Source organism: Copidosoma floridanum, unplaced genomic scaffold (genome assembly GCF_036245765.1).
Source record: "Copidosoma floridanum isolate Cflo_tuat_1 unplaced genomic scaffold, Cflo_Japanese_pri ptg000001l, whole genome shotgun sequence".
Taxonomy (NCBI): Eukaryota; Metazoa; Arthropoda; class Insecta; order Hymenoptera; family Encyrtidae; genus Copidosoma; species Copidosoma floridanum.
In genome coordinates, this window is record NW_028321878.1 from 13,457,915 (window position 1) to 13,477,676 (window position 19,762).

At 34.3% G+C, this 19,762-nt stretch overlaps 1 protein-coding gene and 1 long non-coding RNA gene across 2 annotated transcripts; both read right to left on the reverse strand.

Annotated features, from left to right (window-relative positions):
• Positions 1–16,132: 16,132 nt before the first annotated feature.
• On the reverse strand, positions 16,133–17,413 carry LOC106640558 (venom metalloproteinase 3). The gene is made up of 6 exons (XM_014354630.2): positions 17,361–17,413; positions 17,156–17,285; positions 16,878–17,038; positions 16,791–16,813; positions 16,616–16,718; positions 16,133–16,271 (listed from the first exon to the last, which is right to left on the reverse strand). Exons 2-6 carry the CDS (start codon positions 17,282–17,284, stop codon positions 16,133–16,135), a joined length of 555 nt encoding a protein of 184 aa, XP_014210116.2. The 5' UTR covers position 17,285; positions 17,361–17,413.
• Positions 17,414–17,563: 150 nt separating this feature from the next.
• Positions 17,564–18,155, reverse strand: LOC149376042 (uncharacterized). The gene is made up of 3 exons (XR_016293111.1): positions 18,013–18,155; positions 17,849–17,929; positions 17,564–17,687 (listed from the first exon to the last, which is right to left on the reverse strand). It is a non-coding gene; the product is annotated as an uncharacterized LOC149376042 (long non-coding RNA).
• Between the last annotated feature and the right edge of the window lie 1,607 nt (positions 18,156–19,762).

Consider the following 19,762-nt stretch of genomic DNA (forward strand, 5'->3'; position numbering starts at 1 on the left):
ATTGTTCGAGCTACGTTGTCCTAAATATTTGTCTTCCAGAATTTTCATAGCAAATACCACGGGAAGATGTACTGTAATTTTAAATTTCCTCTTTACACAGTAATTAACTGTTACTCAGCTAGCAAAAGTTGGAAATTTTACATCGAATCATAATTATAACGAGTTGCTGGCGAAAAATTGTGAAACAGAGCTTATCATGGTACAAAAGTTTTTTTTGCTCATTACACTGAAAACTACAGCTAACGCAAATAAGATTGCAAATGAGGAAAAAAATTTATTAAAAACTTGTGGCACACCAATTTTCAACGTTTTGTAAAAATAAGCGTATTGTTTATAGTAATTTCATCAAAAAGGGATATTATAACTGTAGCTTTTCTTCTGTAGCTGCTTCTAGATAAGTCTACGTGTGCAATGACACATACAGGTGGATTAAAGAGATCAATCATTTTCAACTTAAAAGTCAACTCAAAACTTTACAACATAAAGCTTATTATATTCACACCCTTTCTTTCAACATTCATGTCGAGGAGCTTGCAATGAGGTAAACGAGCTATCATCTTGCGATGTGAGCCACATTGGATACACCACAAAGATGTATTGTCTTTGGAACCGAAGGTGTGTTTATGATTCCTGAATTTTCAAATATCGGAAAGAGGTCAAAAAATACAATATTCCAAAGCTTGCCTTTGCCAAAAAAGCAGATAATCAGACAGTATACTAAGCTAAACCTAAGCTTACGAAAAGTATGTTTGTTCTGCTCACCAACATCCAACAGGATGACCTGTGCTTCTTCGAAAGGTAATAAATATGGCATTATTTGATTCTTCGACGTAACATACAAGTAATCGTAAATCGTAAAAGTACAAGAGAAAATATTTCCCGTGTCACGGTTCATTTGCTGGTTACGCTGGTAGTAAAGGCACGAGACGAAATTGTACTTATTTTCCTTTCATAAACCACGACAAAGGTAAACTCCATCGCAGTAAAACTTTATGCCCCAGATATCGTCGAAGCTCCGGACACTTCAAATCGCGCGTACGAGAAATAGAGCTTTTTCCACAAAGTAAAAAAAAAAAAAAAAAAAAAAAAAAAAAAAAAAAAAAAAAACCGTAACTCTCGGACTTGGCTTACAGTACCGGACATCGTTACGGCGCACCTCTTTATCGTAACGATGTAAAACGAAACGAAGGACTCCCGATAGGTTTTACGGGGATACGCTTTTACGATTCGAGGCCAAGGACTGTACTTGTTCCTTTCTTTTTCCCATCCCCAGCTGCCCGAGGAGGGAACAAAGTTTTGCGGTGGAAAATAATAAAAGTGGAAACAGGAGAAAGTACCGCAATTGGAATAATTGCTTCTTCGAATGAGAATGCAAAAACCTGCCGGTGAAAGAGGATTGAATCAATGGCCTTGTAGCCAGAGCTGGGGCGCGGCGGTGGTAGCTCGAGGGAGGCAAAAGTTAAACGAGGATAAAAGGGTATCCGAGGGAGAGAGCGCGTGAATAATGAGGGCAAAATGACTGGGAAACGCAGCGGTGGAATAACTTTTTTAGCGCCCGCGTGTACCTCTCTTTCTCGTGGCAAGGAGTTGCTTGTAATTAAAGTACTTCGGGAGACTTTTTACGGTCCTCTCCGGGTGCTGCTACAAAGTGCGTGCACCTTCGAAAAACATAATTTAGAGTTTTATTAAAGGCAGCGCGGCTACACGCGCGACACGTGTGTATACTGTAAATAAGTTTTTGGAGACAAGGTTGTTTGTCACTCCCTTCTTTTGCTGATGCCGGAAACTTTCGATGATTTATGAGTCATGAGTATTGAATTGCAGTGAAACGAAACTTTTCATCGTGTACGTGCGCGACGGCAAACTGATGCTCGTTCGGTTTGTTGTTCTTTCGAAAGTTATAAAAGTTTTGCCATCGGGTGGTTTGATCTTCTTTTAAAAGATACTTGTTTCGTTATAGATAAATCAAAGTTTTAGATCTTCGACGAAAGTACGTATGTGAAAAATTTTTTTTCATCACTGATGACATTTTCATTTTCAACGATGTATTTCTTTGCAATTCGCTTTTATAACTGGAAAATAAGACTACGTATTAAACTTTTTTCATGCCAGATGTTTATCTCTTTGAAATATTAAATGAAAGAATGCCTTTATAATGCAGATAATTAGTAATTTTATAGGAGATGTGTATATACTTTTTCCAAGATGAGTTTTAGAAATCATAATAATTCATTTTTCAAATTTTAAGAAAATTGTAAGTATCATTATTGATTCGTTATTATTTCCAGACCAGACAAGTAATGAATTATCGAAACTGTCAATAAAGTACCAAATGAGTACATGTAACTGGTAGTGTTGTTATGCTTGTTAAATTCAAATTCAAGGAAAACATTTTCCACCCATCAAATCATACGAAGCGAACAATTTTTCCATCCCACACGAAAAATCCCAATGAAAAAGGTGTGTAAAATTAATTTTCGCCGGTCCCTCGTCTCATTTCTAATAACCAAGCTTTCCATTTGCACCGACCCAAGAATTCCTCCACGACTCTCGAATTTACATTTTCAGCTCTCCCTCTTCCATCGCTCTCGTAATTTTTTCCATAAAATACCGACATCATTTCGCGGGGCCACTGCACAGAGCAATGCTATACACGTACACAACGGTGGCAAAAAAAAAAAAAAAAAAATGGACGAGCAGCAGGAAAAAATAGGAATTTGTGCCCTGCAAGCACAAACCCATACACATACACACAAATGCTCGTCTGTAAATGCGAAACGCTACAGAGAATAAATACCGTGCACTCGTCACGTTACTATCATTGCTCTCGTTTTTTACGATCAATTAATTTTTTGCCCTCCCATTTTTCACGAGGATCCAAGCTGCTGTGATGGTTGGAGTGTATGGGACCATAGAACCTCGAAAGTGAGTGCCTGTACCAGATAACATTACTTTCATCGATCCAGGCGTGTATTGCAAGATTTTTTTTTCATTCTTTTCATCTTTGATCTGGAACTATCAATCCATGAGCTCAAACTAAGGATAATCCATCGATAAAAAAAAAGACGCAATTAAATTAAAAACTCGAAAATACATACTCGAAAAATGATATCCAAAAGTTAAAGTTTTCTCATTAACGAGAACGATGTAACAACTTTGCCATGGTGAAAAAAAAAACTAATTTTTATTTGCTTAATTCTGAAAAAAAAAACTATAGACAACGCATGCTCCCGATACTCTAAGGATTAACAGATCCTACTATTCTTGAAAATCAAGTAGTAGGCTAAAGTAATCTCGTCAACACAAAAAAAAAATCAATACTAAGGTATCATTCTCTCGTACAAGCGCGTAAACGATCCTACCCAGCCAAAGATCTTCTCGCAGCGCATAATCACGCACCGCGAGACCTTCCCCAAATTGGCCCGAGAAAGAAGTTACCCAGTCAAATATCCCCGACTCTTGGTCTCAGTTAACAAAAAAAAAAAAAAAAAAAAAAAAAAAATACCCACGACGTTATTAGCAATGCAAAAGACATCCCAACACTGCCCCCCCCCCCCGGGGGGATGAGCCCCAACCTTGTTCCACTCGGAGATCGCTCCTCTCGCAGCAGCTACTTCCAAAGTCGAATTTAAAACGTCGAACTGGCACTTGAAAACTTTGGCCGACGACGCCTGCACTCCCAAGGAGAAATAGGAGAAGGCACCCCCCACCCCCGCGTATACAGGTGGGCGAAGGCTTCCGCAACATTTCATCCAGAAGGAACTTTCGGCATCGCGAGGAAAAAGCTGGACTCGAAATGTTTGCAAAGTTATTCGCAGCCCCCCCCCTTACCTCCTCGTGTCCGAGGTAAACTCGAGAGTGAAAAAGGGGTAGGAAAAAATGGTGCACGGGGACGGCGAGGCGCGTTGTATGGTAACTCGGAGTCGTGGAATTCGCAGGGGAAATGAAATCGGAAAATCTTCGGGGGGAGGGGGGGGGCGTCATGCCTTTTCCTCGAATGTAAATCAGGCTCTTCTTTTGCTTCCGCGAGTAAGTGTTTCTCGACGTCGTGGGGCGAAAGAATGTTTTGGAGTGGCTCACCGACAAATAGCCGGGGGGAGGAGCTCGTAAACTTGTTTGCCGTCGGTGCAATACGTGTACGATGTTGACTCAAAACAGACCGGGGTACATACTAGTGTATTGATGGCTGCGCGCGCGGGTGCACTTTATTTTTGTTGTTGTTGCCAGTGGAAGGTGATGGGGGCGATACGGGCGAATGCATTACTTTACAAATTTATACGTGGAACAAGGTGTTGAGTCGAAGTATTAGCTTGTGAGTAGAACTTGTAAGAATGCAAGTATTAAAGATTTAAAGAGAATATTTTTATCAAAAAAATACCACTAGATAGTTAAATGGTTTAACAATATGATAAATAGAAAGAAGTGTCCTTATAACGGTACAATTGTTTGATCTTTGCAATTGTGTAGGGTATTCCTGAAGAATAATGTCGAAATGTAGATTTGTCAAGCATTTAATTCAGATAAATATAATACAAATTTGTCGAAGGAGTAAGTGCAGTCGGAACTTTTAAATAAATTGTATTAATTGCTTGTATGTTTTTAGCAATATTACATAATAACTTCTTAAACATGTACACAGGTTTTTGAAAATTTAACATAGCTAGTGGATAGACGTAACAGCTGCATATAATATCTACATCACTGATCGGAGTTGAAAGTTTTCTTTATTATTTTCGTATAAGCACCGATGTTGTTCATCAAAGACAAGGGTTGTAAAAGACACTTATTCACCAGTATTTTTTTTTTTTTTTTCATGTTTTTTGTACAAGCATCCAAAATCTCTGATTTTTAGTAAGAATAAATAAGTTCGTGACCATAATTTATCATAATATTTACAAGAGAGAAAAATAATTATGTTTGTAAATACGCCTTCAATATTAATAAATGCATCTTCAACGTTAATAAGTTATACATGTATTATATTAAATATAAGTTATAATTATATTATTCATCTCGATCTGAATCTTTTATTTGACATAAGCGATCATTTACTATCGGCGAGACTTTTAAGTTGCTGGACAACTTATAATCGTTTTCGATGGTTTTGCAAAGCTTCAAAAGTCTTTTTCATAAGCCTTTAGAATCGTACCGCTAAAAAGATCTTATTAGGCAAAAAATAACAGCACCTCGTCCTCAACACCCCACACCAGTAACCTATACCTACACCTTCTCCAACTTCAGAGCCAAAATACAGTTAATTCCCTCCAGTTCGCTAATTGTATACACGAAGCGACACTTGCCGAGATACCCTTGTGCTGCACGCACGTATCCCTGTACTGCTAATGTACTACGGAGTGTTGGTAATTCATTTGATTTACATCAGCAACGAGATAGCGCTTCGACTCGCTGCACTCACCTATTGGCCCAAAGATTTGGTTTTATATAGCTCGTTGTTTCGTGCAGGAAAGTGTCGTGCTTTAAACAGGTATATCAAGAGCTAAACTCAAAATTTTACTCTCGAGACTTGATTTGACTAGCGCAGTGTATCATCCACGCTTATGTATAAGCTCGAAACAAAAACCACAGATTTCAGGAAATAGTTGTTGATGTCTTAACAACAAATTTTTCATTAAAAATTTCTGTTTTCATAAAAATTTCTTTATGAAAACTGAGAGAAACAAAAATTTTTTATTAGACTCCATAGTCATTGAAAGACAAAATTCTATTTAATTCATATATTGACTGTTAGTTGGCGTATCGTCTTCACATTTTGTAAGAACGATTTCTCTGTATTTTTCTAAGTACACAAATTTTTTCGTTCAATTTTTTCTGTTCATAGCTTGACCGGATATGCCTTCTTATAGTTATGCGTGGAAAGTATTTTTTCGCCATAATATCAATTGAAATAGTGAAAACTTATTTTGAGCCAAGGGGCTTGCATTTTCAATATAATACTTTGCTTTTACAATGTTTAATTTACAAAAAAAAGTATAATAATGTACATTGTAAAGAACTTTTTCAGTCTTATTGATTAAAACTGATTTGTTGGTATGTGAAAAAGATGAAACAAATTTATGTGACAAAAAATTTTTAAATATAAAAATTAATAAACATTAATAATATGTGTTAGAAATTGTATCTTATAACTTGTTGACACATTACTTTGAAAGCACTTGTTGTTGTCAGTTGCTTTTAGCTTTTAACACTTTATAAAATAAAACACTTTTGAGGACGTGGAGCTCTTCTGTAGAGCGAAAATTAAATCCATCAAAACGAGAGGGAGAATTGTGCAAATAAATTTAACCAACGTTGAATGAGTTTTTTTAAATTTATTAATTATGAAAGTTTTGAAATTAAAATATCTGTTCCTTATGCTTTCAACAATTACCAAACAGTCAGTTAATTGATACGTACAACGGAGCTGTTGACAGAATTCTTGTTCACTGCAGTGCAAAACTTAAATTACGTTTAATTGCATAACAAAAACAAAAAAAATTTCAACTCCACTATCTTTATTGCAATTTCCTGGCATCCATCACAAACTTAAATGAGCCTTGTCCGCCAGCAGGGTGATTAATTGAGATGTAACGCAGTAGAGAAGCGAAAGGCAGGTGCGTTTTATCAAAAGCAAGGGGAAGAAGAAAAAAATAACGCTGGAAGTGCAAGTGGCTAAAGTCCACTACGTTGAAAAGAGAACTAGTGTAAGTTGTACAAAATGCTTTTAAAGTAAAATTGAAATAACAGCGAAGTACGCCCAGTTTTCCTTTATTTGATTGGAGCATAAAGATAGGCAATGTTGAATCGCAAAAGTTCATCTTAACAATTTCAACGTGACAACTGAAACTTCCAGAATGAGTCTCGAACACTGCGAGATAAAGTTTGTATGAAAGATCCGTGAGGATAATACCAAAGGGGAGGATCGAACTCTTCCCAAATTACGGTAACTAACGAGCAATTATCACGCTTCGTGATTCGTTCCCTAATAGCTCCTCTCGTGATGCAGCGTGTATACGTGATTTTCACTTCCAGCTTCGTGGAAAGAATCAAAACATTTTTTTTTTTTTTTTTTTGCATCATTTACAATCATATTGATAGGATTATTAAATGGAAAAAAATTGTACATGTCCTAAAATACATACTCAACGTCAACCCAACTTGACTGTAATTCATACAAGAGCTTTCATAATCAAAGGTTATTTTTGTTTGTACATTATTTTCATTTAGGGTGAAAATATTTTATCAGCTCGATGTCTCGGGATGGTGTTCTCTTTTTAATTAGATTCATCACTATGCGAAAAAGAACAAGTCACGCTCGAAGTTATGAATTTTTCATACGAGCGTCGTAACAATTAGTACAGCAACAAAAGAGAGCAATTTGAGCACCGGTAGAGAAAAAGAGCGAGCATGAATTATTAATTTATTTTTGTTATTCATGGGTTATTATTTTCAAGTAAACGCGTGAAAAAAAAAAAAAAAAAGTTCTTCAACAACGACGCTGCTCTACAGGGTCTTTCCGGTTAATTTTATGGGCACGAATTATGCCGTGTTTTCATTACTTTACAGTTTAATGGAATTACAAAGTTATAATCTCCCATCGCTACATCAGACCTTGATAAGAGTGGAAAATATGCGTATTTATCGTACCCAACTTTTTATCAGTTAGGCGAAATAATGACACCTAGCAGTGGAGAAGCAATAACAAAGTCAGTTCTAATACCGAAATTTGGGAGAAAAAGGTATGGAGCAGAAATGGGGTTGGAGGAGGAGGGGGAGGATGCAAGAAAGCAGAGACAGCTTGATAATGTCGTGAAAAGTGAGTCGGTAATTTGATTGCAGCCTAAGATAGCGGCGGCCCGGCTGCGAGTTGATGGAGTTCGGCAAAAGTTACCTGCCGCCCCTTCCGAGCTTTCAGCCACCACCTCCTACCAACAATCTGTCGGGCGAGTCCGTACCTGATACTAGCGTGTACCTGATTTTTCGTTTTTCTTGACAAACAAGTATGGACAGCGGAAAATTCATTAAATCTTTTTTTTCCTCGCTGACTATATTGGATCCAATTTTTTAAGTCAAGCCTTGAGTTTGTGTCTAGCTATAAGCTAAACGAAAATATTTTACAAGCATAAAACAGGCTTGAGTAAAATTTAATCGATTTTTTAATTCTTTAAAATAAAATTATTCACCAAAAAGTTTCTTTCATCACTGATTGTAACACAGCATACAACGAAATTTTTTTATTCAAAAGTAAGATGCAGTACTAGATAAAAAAAATTTTGTACATGCTATATTTTAAAAAGTGACGAGAAACTCGATTTTTTTTCATAGATATTGTATGTCTGTATACAAACAATAGGTACAGTCACATTGTAACACAAGATACTGACAAACAAAAATTAATTTTTTTTAGTAGTAAAAAATTGTGTAAAAATTTTTTCACGATCTCTTTACAGTCTTTGCTTTGCTTATCTAGTTATTGTTTATTAAAAAAATTTCCATCGTTTCATTTGCACGTAAAGGATTCCAATGAGCTTAATGAACTGACATTTTTTTTGCAAAAATAGCGAAACTCCGACGTCAAGGGAACTTAACTTTTGTAAAAATGGTATAGTTGCCATAAAAGTTTTCTTGTGTTTCATCGAGTGGCACCTAGAGAATCGTGTACACCATATATATGTATATGAAATTCGAATAATACAAATTCAAGTGCTCGCCCATATAGAAGTGCAGTAACAATTGAGGTCAAGTGCCAATATCACGTTTAAGTTTTACGCATCTACATTCGCTGCGTTACGTGGTAACGTTAATTATGCAGGTGCAGTTTACGGGGGTTATTACACTCTACCGATGCGTAACATTAATTAATTGCATGCTTCGAATTTTCGATCAGAGGACTTTGAATATTTTGGCATTGTCAGTAATTAGTTTGCGTTATCCTCGAATTCCTCGTATCCTCGAGAGTGATTGTTTGGGCTCTCTTTGGCTTTAATTAATTTTATAATTCGAGACAACGTTATCAAATTGTTCGAGGCGTTATTAATCGGGAAAAAGCCACTCGGCAATAACTCGGTAGTGTCATCGAGTAATTTTCTCTGTTCAATTATACTCTGGGTGATTTATTAAACGAAATGAGTAGACGTTTTCTAGTTCCGGTTTCAATGTGAGGGACATGAGTTAATTTAAAAAGTACTTTACATCAATCGACAGTATAAAATTGCACGCGTGGAAAGTTTTTCATGCCTTTAATATTTATAGTCAACAACGTCCAATATTTAGAACAGTAACTGAAAATTAGTTCGTCATTCATCAATAAAGAACAAACAATGGTTGCTACTGAACTCTTAATTACAATGCTGCTGGTATCATGTTGATTTTGAAACAAGCCGTGCTTGAAATTTAAATTTAGAAAACTTTTCAGGATTGAATATCGTAAATTTGACTTTAAAGTTACGTCTGTGTTGGCTGCAGCTGTTATTTCTCTTTTCATCGACCCATAGTTAAAATATTTTTAGTTACATTTCATTCTTAATGTAGAATTTTTTCAAGTTTAAAAATAATTGTCTGATGTTCCAGATCTGCGCATTTTTAAAATAAAATTTGAATAATAGTAACATTGAATATGAGCTGCAAATTTGTGCGTCCAAAACAGAAATTTATCAGTGTAGGGCTGACGTAATTCGAATAATACTACTGATTTCACAGGTCAGGGTGTAAATAGATGGTCGATGAGATCGCTTATTCTTGGTAATATAAAAAAAAAGAACAATTATATTTCATTGCTTTTTACAATAGTAAAATTTTCATTAATGCAGCATGTGTATTATATTTTTTAAGGTTTTCTATACTTTTTTTGCAAATTTAGGTGGATTTCATAGCATATGACTAATACTTTATAATTTTCAGATCATCCACATTTTGTAACTTGGACAATAAATTCTGTAAAAAAAATTGTAAACTGAACGGTAGTTTTAGACAAAACGTACGAAAAAGTTTGTTTTCTATAACTCCTTTTCAAGATTTATTAACTGACTAATCTGACTAATGGTTGTTGTTTTATAAATCGAAGGTTAGAAAAGTTTGATGAAACCGAGGAATGTACTTCACTTAACGAAGAACTGCATACATTTTTAAGAAAAATGTATAAAAACTTCAACGTCTTCGACCAACGTGTCCCGGACAGAACGAGTCTTTTCTACTGTAACCATAGTTGATTGTACCAACTTGAGGATACTGTAGTTTAGCTTTTAGGTGAAATCAACTTCACAGCATTCGAAATCCAGTAGATGAGTTTTACACAAAGATAAGGACGGTAAAGGCATACAAACCCTCTTTACAATGCCCTAGACAATACCTCGAGGTGTACACGGCGGACAAATCAAGCAACGCGCACGCGTGTGTACGAATGTGCTTCCATCCCCCTGTAGTGGTTCCCGCGCCGGGCATGCCTCTGGTTTGGCTATACGAACACGCGCCAAGAGAGACGGAGGAAATGACCGTAGCTGGCTGGCCCTCCACTGCGACCACCTGCTCCAATTGTGCTCGATTGTTAAGGAGAGCCTGGCACCAAACCCTTCTGACTCTCCTCTTTGTATTATTCCTTTCGACGTTGCGGCTAATGCGTGGATATAATCACCCGATGGTACTGACCCAGACAAGACCCAGAGGCATACTTGTGTACTCGCTTGGTGTGTCCGATCGTGACAGCCGATCGTAAAGAAGGACCTTGGCTGACGTGGCTGTGGGGAGTTTCTCCCGAGTCGCCAAGGCCTCGAAACTCGCCTACTTAGTACGTGCCAGGGAGTCACAAATGCGAGGGCTCATATCTGTAACCTTGCGAGGGGCAGTTGTTTCTCCTGCTTCCTCTTTGCTCCTCTTCTGGCTTCTTTCATGCTTTATCGGTTTTCGTGATCTCTATGTTTGACTCTCAAGGTGACCCCCTGGAAGAGCACTTTAGACATTACAACGTACATTGCCGGAAAGAGACTAGACATCGATTTTGGATTCGCGATTCGAGACTATTGATCCATACAGTAGTTATCTAGAGCCGGTGGATTGGACTTTTGGACATGCCACAATTTTTTTTCTTTTTTTTGTTAAACAACATCCAAGTTAAAGATTTTATAGAGCTCAGATACAGCCCAATATTTTGATGAAAAATGAGAATTACACCCCGCGTAGATAAAAAAAAAAAAAATGAAAATACTTACAAGAAAATGAAAACAGGAATGATCGATATCTCATGAGAAAAGGTAGCGAAAGGTGGTAATTGGTATCACGAATCCTTGGTGTATACGGAGAGTGAGCGTAAGCACGCGAATGTTGTATCGAGAAGACGTGTGTCGACAGGGTTGGTGAGACACGTGGTTGACTGCTGCCTATATATGGGACGAGCGCGCGTGTGTGTACTCGTGGACATCAATCAACGAACCTCGGAACCGAACAACTTGGGCCTGTCAAGATTTCAAGAAGAGTCTGAACGATGGTATGGATTTGCTCTCTTGATCGTCGATTAGATAATGAGGTGGTATCGCGGAGTAAACAATCCACACGATGCATGGGACATGGGTTAATTGTGAGCTTTACTAATTTTAGTAAAAGTGGTCTGATTGTCAGGTGATCACAAGAATCTATGTGTGTATACTTAAATGATGAATAACTCACAATGAAAATAACACCAAGAGACAACTTGAAGTGGTAATTGATCTCTTCAAGTGGTAGGTATATATTAAATACTAAACTTTAGCATTCCTACTGTAGAATCAGTTTAATCACAAGATGTATGCGTATACAAAATACTTAATAGGATAATTAATTAATGATCCTTAAACAAGGAATATGTATATATTTAGGAAATAGCAGTATTAAATGAAGAGTTTGGAAAATCAATAAACCGATACTTATTCTTGATAATGGCTAGTTGGCCAATAAAGACGACAACCTTGAAGAAGTAACCAATTAAAAATAAGAAACCAGCTCAACATTGTCAGTTTGTCTTGCTCCCGGGAAACTTCTTTTGCATCCAAAGTAGCCTATAAAGCAGAGCAGGGAAACTTTACCAAATCTTTTGTAGCACTTTGCGATAGGCTAACGTGAGTGGATTCTCGAGTGTAGCATTTAGAAAACTTGGACATATGACAGGCATATATATATATATGCAGGTGTTAGTGTACAAGGTGAACGTCGTAGAGCTCTTTCGATGCCATCCTCACGACGTTTTCGCTTTCATTCCTCGTGATCGTTACCAGCTTGTTTCCTTTTACTAGGGTCTTTTACATTTCTTTTTCTTTTCTGGGCCTATTGTTTGCTTTTTTTTTTTTTTTTTTTTTTGAGGGGGAAGGGGACTTACGTTTCTCTAACTGTATTGATTCGTATTTTTTTATAAAACTACTGTAATTTTTTTGCATAAATCCTTGCTTAAAAATTTTAAGTTTGTTGCACAAGTTCATGTTTGGCGAAACTTTAGCCAAACTTGGGCAATGAGAAAATTCCAAACTTGAGTTAATTCAAGTTTTCCAAGTAAAGATACATTGTATGGTTTTTTCAAGTTGTTAATCTAAATAATGGATCATTTAAACAATTTTTTTTTTTACAACAAAGATACATATGTTGGCATTTTCATCAGTACAGAACAAAGAAAAATATCCATCTGCTTTTCTGACCTCGTTTCAACGACTCTTTCAATACAATATGTGAGCTCGTGCAGCCAAGCTTTCAATACACACGTACAAGAGCGCAACTGACCACTTTCCGCTTCTTTCAAGAAGCTCGACTCTCACGTACTACAGAGAGATCAAACTCTCAAGCATCTCCGGCACATACAGTATTGAGAAAATGGGCTGACTCCGATTCTTTCAATGTCCGAGTGGGGATACAAGTGCACAATGTCTTACGCGTGTGTTTTATATCATACACTCTTGACCGTCTCCGCCATTTTTGTATACCCTCTACCGAAGGGATGAAGAAAACTTTTGTTGACTCGAAAATCCCGACAATTAATTGCTCGGTTGGACTCTTTGAAAAACGTGTGATTGGCATTTTTTGGAGTTGACATTGACACGAGTGTGAAATCCAAGAACTTTGGTTTCAGATTTTGCATTTTTGAAAATTATTTCCGAAAAGCTTTGATGGAAATGTCAAGAGTTGGAAGAAACCCGTCTTATCACTTCCCTCAACGATCCTATGACGATTTTCTACTCACGATTATTTTAGATTCCTTCGCTTTTGAAGGTACGAAACACTAAGTACTCAGTGTCAATGGAAACCCTTTTGACTATATTGTTTCTGATCTCGTCGAAGTCGGGCTCGTACCGTATGAGTTTTTACGTGTAGTACTACTCATACGCATGAGCTAATTTCTGGCTCGAAAATCCATGTATGTATGCACGACTTGAAATAAGGATGACGCGCATCAGATGACGGGGCACGTCTTTCACGTCAGCCCTTCATCACCGTGCTCGGAGGTGCACCACACCTTGTGAGTATATATTATATGTATAGTACATGCATGGGAAGAAAGGGGTGAGAGCAAAATTATTATCGCGCATGAACTGTGTAACTTCATTCCCTTGCTCTCCATTATCTCCTTGGTACCGCGCACACGTCGAGTACATCTGATAAATGCGCGTTTACGTGGCGTGAGCAAGAAAGCAGCTTTGTCTATATGGTATAGGTACTGCGCTTGTGGCGCCTAACGAGATTATTAAGCGGAATAAAAAAAGGAAAGAGGAGCCGGGAAGCTGGAAAAATTAATAAGACTTAAGAGCTTGAAAGCTCGTGTGTTTTTGTTGGTTTTTTTTTTTGCTTTTTTTTTTTGATTCGCGCCACACCTGCGGCACGATTTTTTTGAGCAAAAACAAACCAATGAACGGATTTTCATAACACGTGAGATGAAGATAAGTGGACGTCATAACGTGGATGTAGGTAGTACTAATTAGTACTTCAACGTTGCAAACATAGAGAGCTTTTGGTTTTCTACCGTAAGTACAGTAATAAATCTTATGTTCAGTGCACCGACAATAAATTAAAATGTGCTTTTAGCGTCTATAATGTTTATGTTTTCGTTTTTAAGTAAACATAAGAGTACGTCTTTTCGTCTTGAATTATAAAGGCATTGAAATGGACAATTTGCGAAATCATTATAATTTTTGATATTTTTCATCATGACTATTCGGCAGAAATGAGTTCTTTAGAATTTATTAGGATTTAATTGAATTTGTTTGAAGTTAAACTTCATACTCTTGAAAGAAATTAATATGTTCGTTAATCATAATTAATATCATTTTTTAAATAATGTTTTCATATGGTAAAGTTGACAAATTAAACGAAACTGAATACTTTAGTACTTATACTTTTTTTTTTTATCTTTCTCTCTGAATATATAAGTCATTATTCAATCATATTCTTACCACTGTCCATTCGGAAAGTAATAAATGCATAATCAGCTTACCTGCAACAAAAAAAAAATAAATTTATCAGTAATCAGTTGTACCATATCGATTAGTTTTAGCTCGTATCGAATAATTATAAGTAAAATAAGACTGTCAATATTTTTAAGGTCAATCATTGCAAGACGAAAAAATTGACTTGATTTTTCTATGGCATAGATTTGTATAAGGACATTTCTTTTATTTTAATAAAGTGTTAATAAGCATTTCTAAGTATGGGAAAGACACCAGGACAATAAAAATCCACTATTACTTCACTGTCAAAATTAATTAAAACTAATTAAAATCTTACATTATATAGGAATTTTTTATGGGTACAAAGAGCAATTTCAAGATAAATCACTGTAAAATACAAGGTATAAAATTAATTTATAATTAAAGGCATGAAAAGCAAAGGGTTGATTTTTTATTTTTTAATATTTATATATTTTGTAAATTTTATATTCTTGTTTTTCTTTTGCGTGATTTTCAATTAACTTTAAAAAGTAATAGACTGTCAACACACACGTTGTATTACTCAAGGCAATTGTTCATTGCACTCTGCTCTATCTTATTTTCTTGTATGCATGTAAGTACTTAATACCGCATATGCATGTCTGGCTGCATACTAACAGCGATAAATCGATTATTTCAAGAACAAAACGTACCAACGCTGCTGAAAAAACGAGAACTAAGATATTATATGGTGATTTTATTTCAGGCTTTAATGCATTATACACACTGTAGATCAATGAGTCTCGCTGAGATTTCTACATAGTAAAAAAATGCATAACTGCAATGTAAGTAATCATTCAATAAGAAATTGTAATGTATTGATTATCAAATTAACCATCTCTACTAAACCAAATAATTTTTAATGGTAGTAACTAACGCTTGTAGGATCTATGGCGCAAAAAATTTACTACGACTCTTTGTACGCTTACAATAAATCATTTCTACTACACATTAGTTTTCCAAATAAATAATTCTCTAGTTTAATTTTACACAAGGAATTCTTAATGAACAAAAATGCTTCAATCAAAAATCGATGAAATATATATTTTTTAATAACAAAGAGATACGTCGTATTTAAATACTTTAACTTGAAAATCTGAATTACAACTAACCAAATTGTTGTGATAGTCTTCCATGTATAGTGCTACATTATATTATAAATAGTTAAATAATATATTGTTAATTACAAAAATGACTTTTAAGATGACTGGAGATAAAAAAAAACACCAATTGTATTGAAATGTATTAAATTTATTTGTAGTAACATTATTTAGAAAATAAAAATTTATCTAAAGACATCTTATCCATTAACATATAAATTCATAAATATCCGTACATGCGCTTACGAAAGATGTTTTATGAATTAAAAAATTTCTTTGTCAATTACTGTAAGTTGGACACAAAATCTATTTACTTCGTCCAGAATTTCCCAAACAACTTGCCTCTCTTGTCCTAAAAAATTAAAAACCGTTATATATCAATATACTAAATAATTTATTTCGTAAATGAGTACTTCAAATAATATAAAAAAGTGTCATTCAAATTATTATTTTTTCAATAAAAATAATAAGTTAAAAAAACAAGAGAAAAAGACAGTTAAAAGTATTATTATATTAATTAATAATTAATTTAAGATATTTATAGTAAAACGTGTATTTAAAAAGGAAGAAATTTTTAATGTATCAATGTGATTATAGCACTTACATTGAAAAAGCTTGAATTTGTTCCAAACTCTGATCTGACCAGTAGTATGTTTGAGGCGAAGTGGTATAAGGTTCCATTAAGCTTCTACTTGGAGACCCTCTTAGGGGATTTTTGCTGTCATGACTCAAACCAAATCTACGATAACAAAAATTCATAACATTGATAATCATCAAGCACATTATTTCAAGATCAACTCATATTGTAGAACACCAATTTTTTTTTCATTGTAATTCAAAAACTTAAAGTATAAATTATCGTACGAAAAGACGCTACCAACTAAATTTGGACCAAATCACACGGTCATTCCATCGTTCTATTTAGTTTGAAAGCTCGAATATATTTATTCGTTTATCTTGGATCACTCTAATAATATGTTAGAAAAATTTTTACCCTTTAACAAGTAGTTTTTATGGTAGTTCTACCGACAGCAAACCAAGGAAAAAAAACCATTAGATTTAATGTAATTAGTAAATACTTACGAATGCGCAAGTTCGTGAATAGCTTTTGCGATTCCACCGTAATTGGCATCGTCAGAAACGTAGATGATGTTCTTATTACAAATTTGACCTCTGATGGTACCTCCTGGATTACAAAATTAATGATTCAAGCTGTATCAAGTAGATATTTTTTTTTTTTTTTTTTTTTCATACGTACCACGAGTTGATCCAGCTGTGAAACTAAAAAAAATATTATTTTAGTCTTTGAAATAGTATTTGATAAATGATAACTCAAATTTGTTACTTCGTCATTAAAACTGCAGAATCATAATTTCTGAAGTTGGCTTCTTTTTTGAATGTGCGACCAAAATATTCATTCCCAAGACTAAGGAGTTTCAATTCATCAAATTTTTGTGGATTTTCTTTATTACGAGATCTAAGAATAAAGTCTATTGCAGCATCATCCTAAGTAATAAAAAGATTTAATTATCATTCAGGGTTGGTTAACGAAAACTTTTTTTTTAAGATTAACCATTTTTCTCTCCCACAACAATAGATAGTTACAAAAAATTTTAAACCAACCTTAGCTATGAAAATTCCAGTGATAATTACTTTTACTTGAGGCGTTGAAATTTCTTTGTACTTTAAATTAACAGCGTTCCAAAATATAGACAAATATTTTGTTGCATCAGAAACGCTTTCATTTAACATTCTAGTGCATGGAAATATCAAATTATATCTTGTATTTTATTGTAAAAAGTGATTGTTAAAAAATTAGTATACATACTTAAAGTAGTTCCATTCTATTATCAAAATAAGTTTTGGATTTAAGATTTCCAGAGATTTCTCCACTTTATGAAATTTTACAAAATCCTGAGTTTTAACTAATAAAAAAAATGATTATTGTTTGTTATTTAACTTTTTTTAAACACCCATGGCTCGTCGTAAACATTTCCTAGTATTTGAAAGTAAAGATATACTAACGGGATTCGATCGATGTAACATTTTTTTTTCTGGTTTGCAAAGGCATCTGATCATCTAAATGTACTTTACGTGATATTCCTGGAAGAGATTTTATTGTTTTTTTCTTGCTACCCTCACCAAAAACCCCGTCCTAAAATATTTAAAAAATATGATAAGACATTTTTTGTCACTGTAAAAAATAAAACAATTTGTTGTATCCATTCTTTTTTTTATCATCAAACAATTAGTTGGATTCAGTGTTAACAGGAAAGCTGAACATACATCAGTTACTTTTAAAATAAAATTACTTACATAATAATTATCATTATATTCATACACAATTGCCTTATTTTGTAAATCTTGATAAAACTGTTTGTTCAACGTAGTAGTTTCCTGAAAGATGTAGAATGAATACAGAATTTAAGCACACCTTGTATGTCTTTCAGTATAAGGTATAATTATCTTGTGCTATATACTTTTTTAAAAATACGGCCAATTTTTTCATGCACATCAGATTTGACGGTCCATATGGATGTATTGAGAGAATAAACATTATGACTCAGAGGAGTCAGGTTTAACAAAAGAAAATTATTTTCCAACTCAAATGTTACCTCCCTCGCTTCCTGCTTTTTTTGAAAATACTTTGAAGTTAGCAAGTCATTTAAGTTTTTGTCTAAGTCTGAAAAATTTTATAATTAGCTCTGTGGAGTAATCATAGAAAGAAAACACGTTTCAAGGTTATTTACAAGCATTATGTAGCAATCATTCGAAGTTGAAAAATTCTTGAATAAGTTATGTAGTCTTACTAAATTTTTTAACGTCATTTCTTCGATTGTTAATCACAGAAAATTTAGAATGAAAATGTCTATTTAAGTTACAGTTCAAAATATGATTTTTTTTTTTTACAATAATCGTATCATGGTTCAAGTTTATGCTTAATGTAGTTCTGCACTTTCAATTTATTTCGTTTGTAACAGTGAAAAATGAATTACTTACTTTTATCATCGTTTGACAAAAAATTTCTTTTAAACAAAGAACCTGTTGGACGTGTGATTAGCTTTTCCTAAAATAAGCATAGAGATAAAATAATTTTACAACACAAAAAAGGTAAGAATGATACTGGCAGCATGAGTAGTATCCCATCCAACACAAATTTTTTTCTAATTTTTGCATTCTCTCAATTATTATGAACAAAAAACATTACAACTAATGAAAAATTTACGTAACAATTACTTTTAACACTTATAAAAAAAAGTATGCAATTTTGTTGAATCACACAATGTCTGAGCAAAAACGTGAAAGAAACTTTAAAGCAATAACACTCAGATGATTTTTAAGTTTATAAACTCAAGTGAATTTTTTTCCAACTCAATACTTATACTACGTTTGCACAAACCTAATGAGCTTGGAACAAACTGAGAAATAAAAAAAATGAAAATAGTAAAAAGACATTCGTACCGAAAAGGCAGGTCCATTTGATTGAATAATGTAAAAACATATGGCAATGTTCAATAGTTTGAGTAACATTTTAATTGCAGAACTCAACTCGCGAGAAATAATTTTTCAAGACTTTGTAGTTACTTTGCAGCAATTTGATCGAGGCTTACTTATATATCTTACGATTCGAGAATGTAAATGAGGTTAAGAAGTAAGCGTTCTATAAAGGAATTTTAAGTAAGCATTTATCAATACAACGATATGATAAACTATTGATGTGTATGTGTGACGTTGAAAAGACGAATACAAATAAGCGAACACCAGTGTCATGCTAATGATGATGAAAAATTTTTATTCTTTTTATGAATTTTTAAATTTATTATACTTTTTAACGGTTTTTTATATATGTATATTGCAGCTTGTTTTTTACACGTATAAGTCATTAAAGTCGAAAAATTATTTCGTACAATTTATAAAAGTTTTGAAAGAAAGTCAAAACAAGGAAGAAGAATTCTGTAACAGTGTTACGTAACACTGTTAGTTAACGGCATCCGAATAACGAGGCAACAAATAACCTGGTAATTTTATTTTTTATATACAATGCCGTATAATTTAGTGCCAAGTAACGTAGACGACATTCAATATTCGCCTTATTTTTCTGATCTGCGCTTTCCTTGCAGAGAAATCGCTTTGTGTCTTCGTCTTTTTTTCGAATTTTAATTTTTTTTAAACGTTTCTTAGATCCGCTTTTGTTGCAATAGTCAAACTTGCCACAACGCATTTGTAAAC

Coding starts and splice junctions, on each gene's coding strand:
- LOC106640558 (XM_014354630.2), bottom strand. CDS start 17,284: ATGTTAAATGAAAGCGTTTCTGATGCAACAAAATATTTGTCTATATTT. Junction 16,719..16,790: donor CACAGCTGGATCAACTCGTG/GTACGTATGAAA, acceptor TTTGTAATCCAG/GAGGTACCATCAGAGGTCAA. Junction 16,272..16,615: donor ATTCACGAACTTGCGCATTC/GTAAGTATTTAC, acceptor TTGTTATCGTAG/ATTTGGTTTGAGTCATGACA.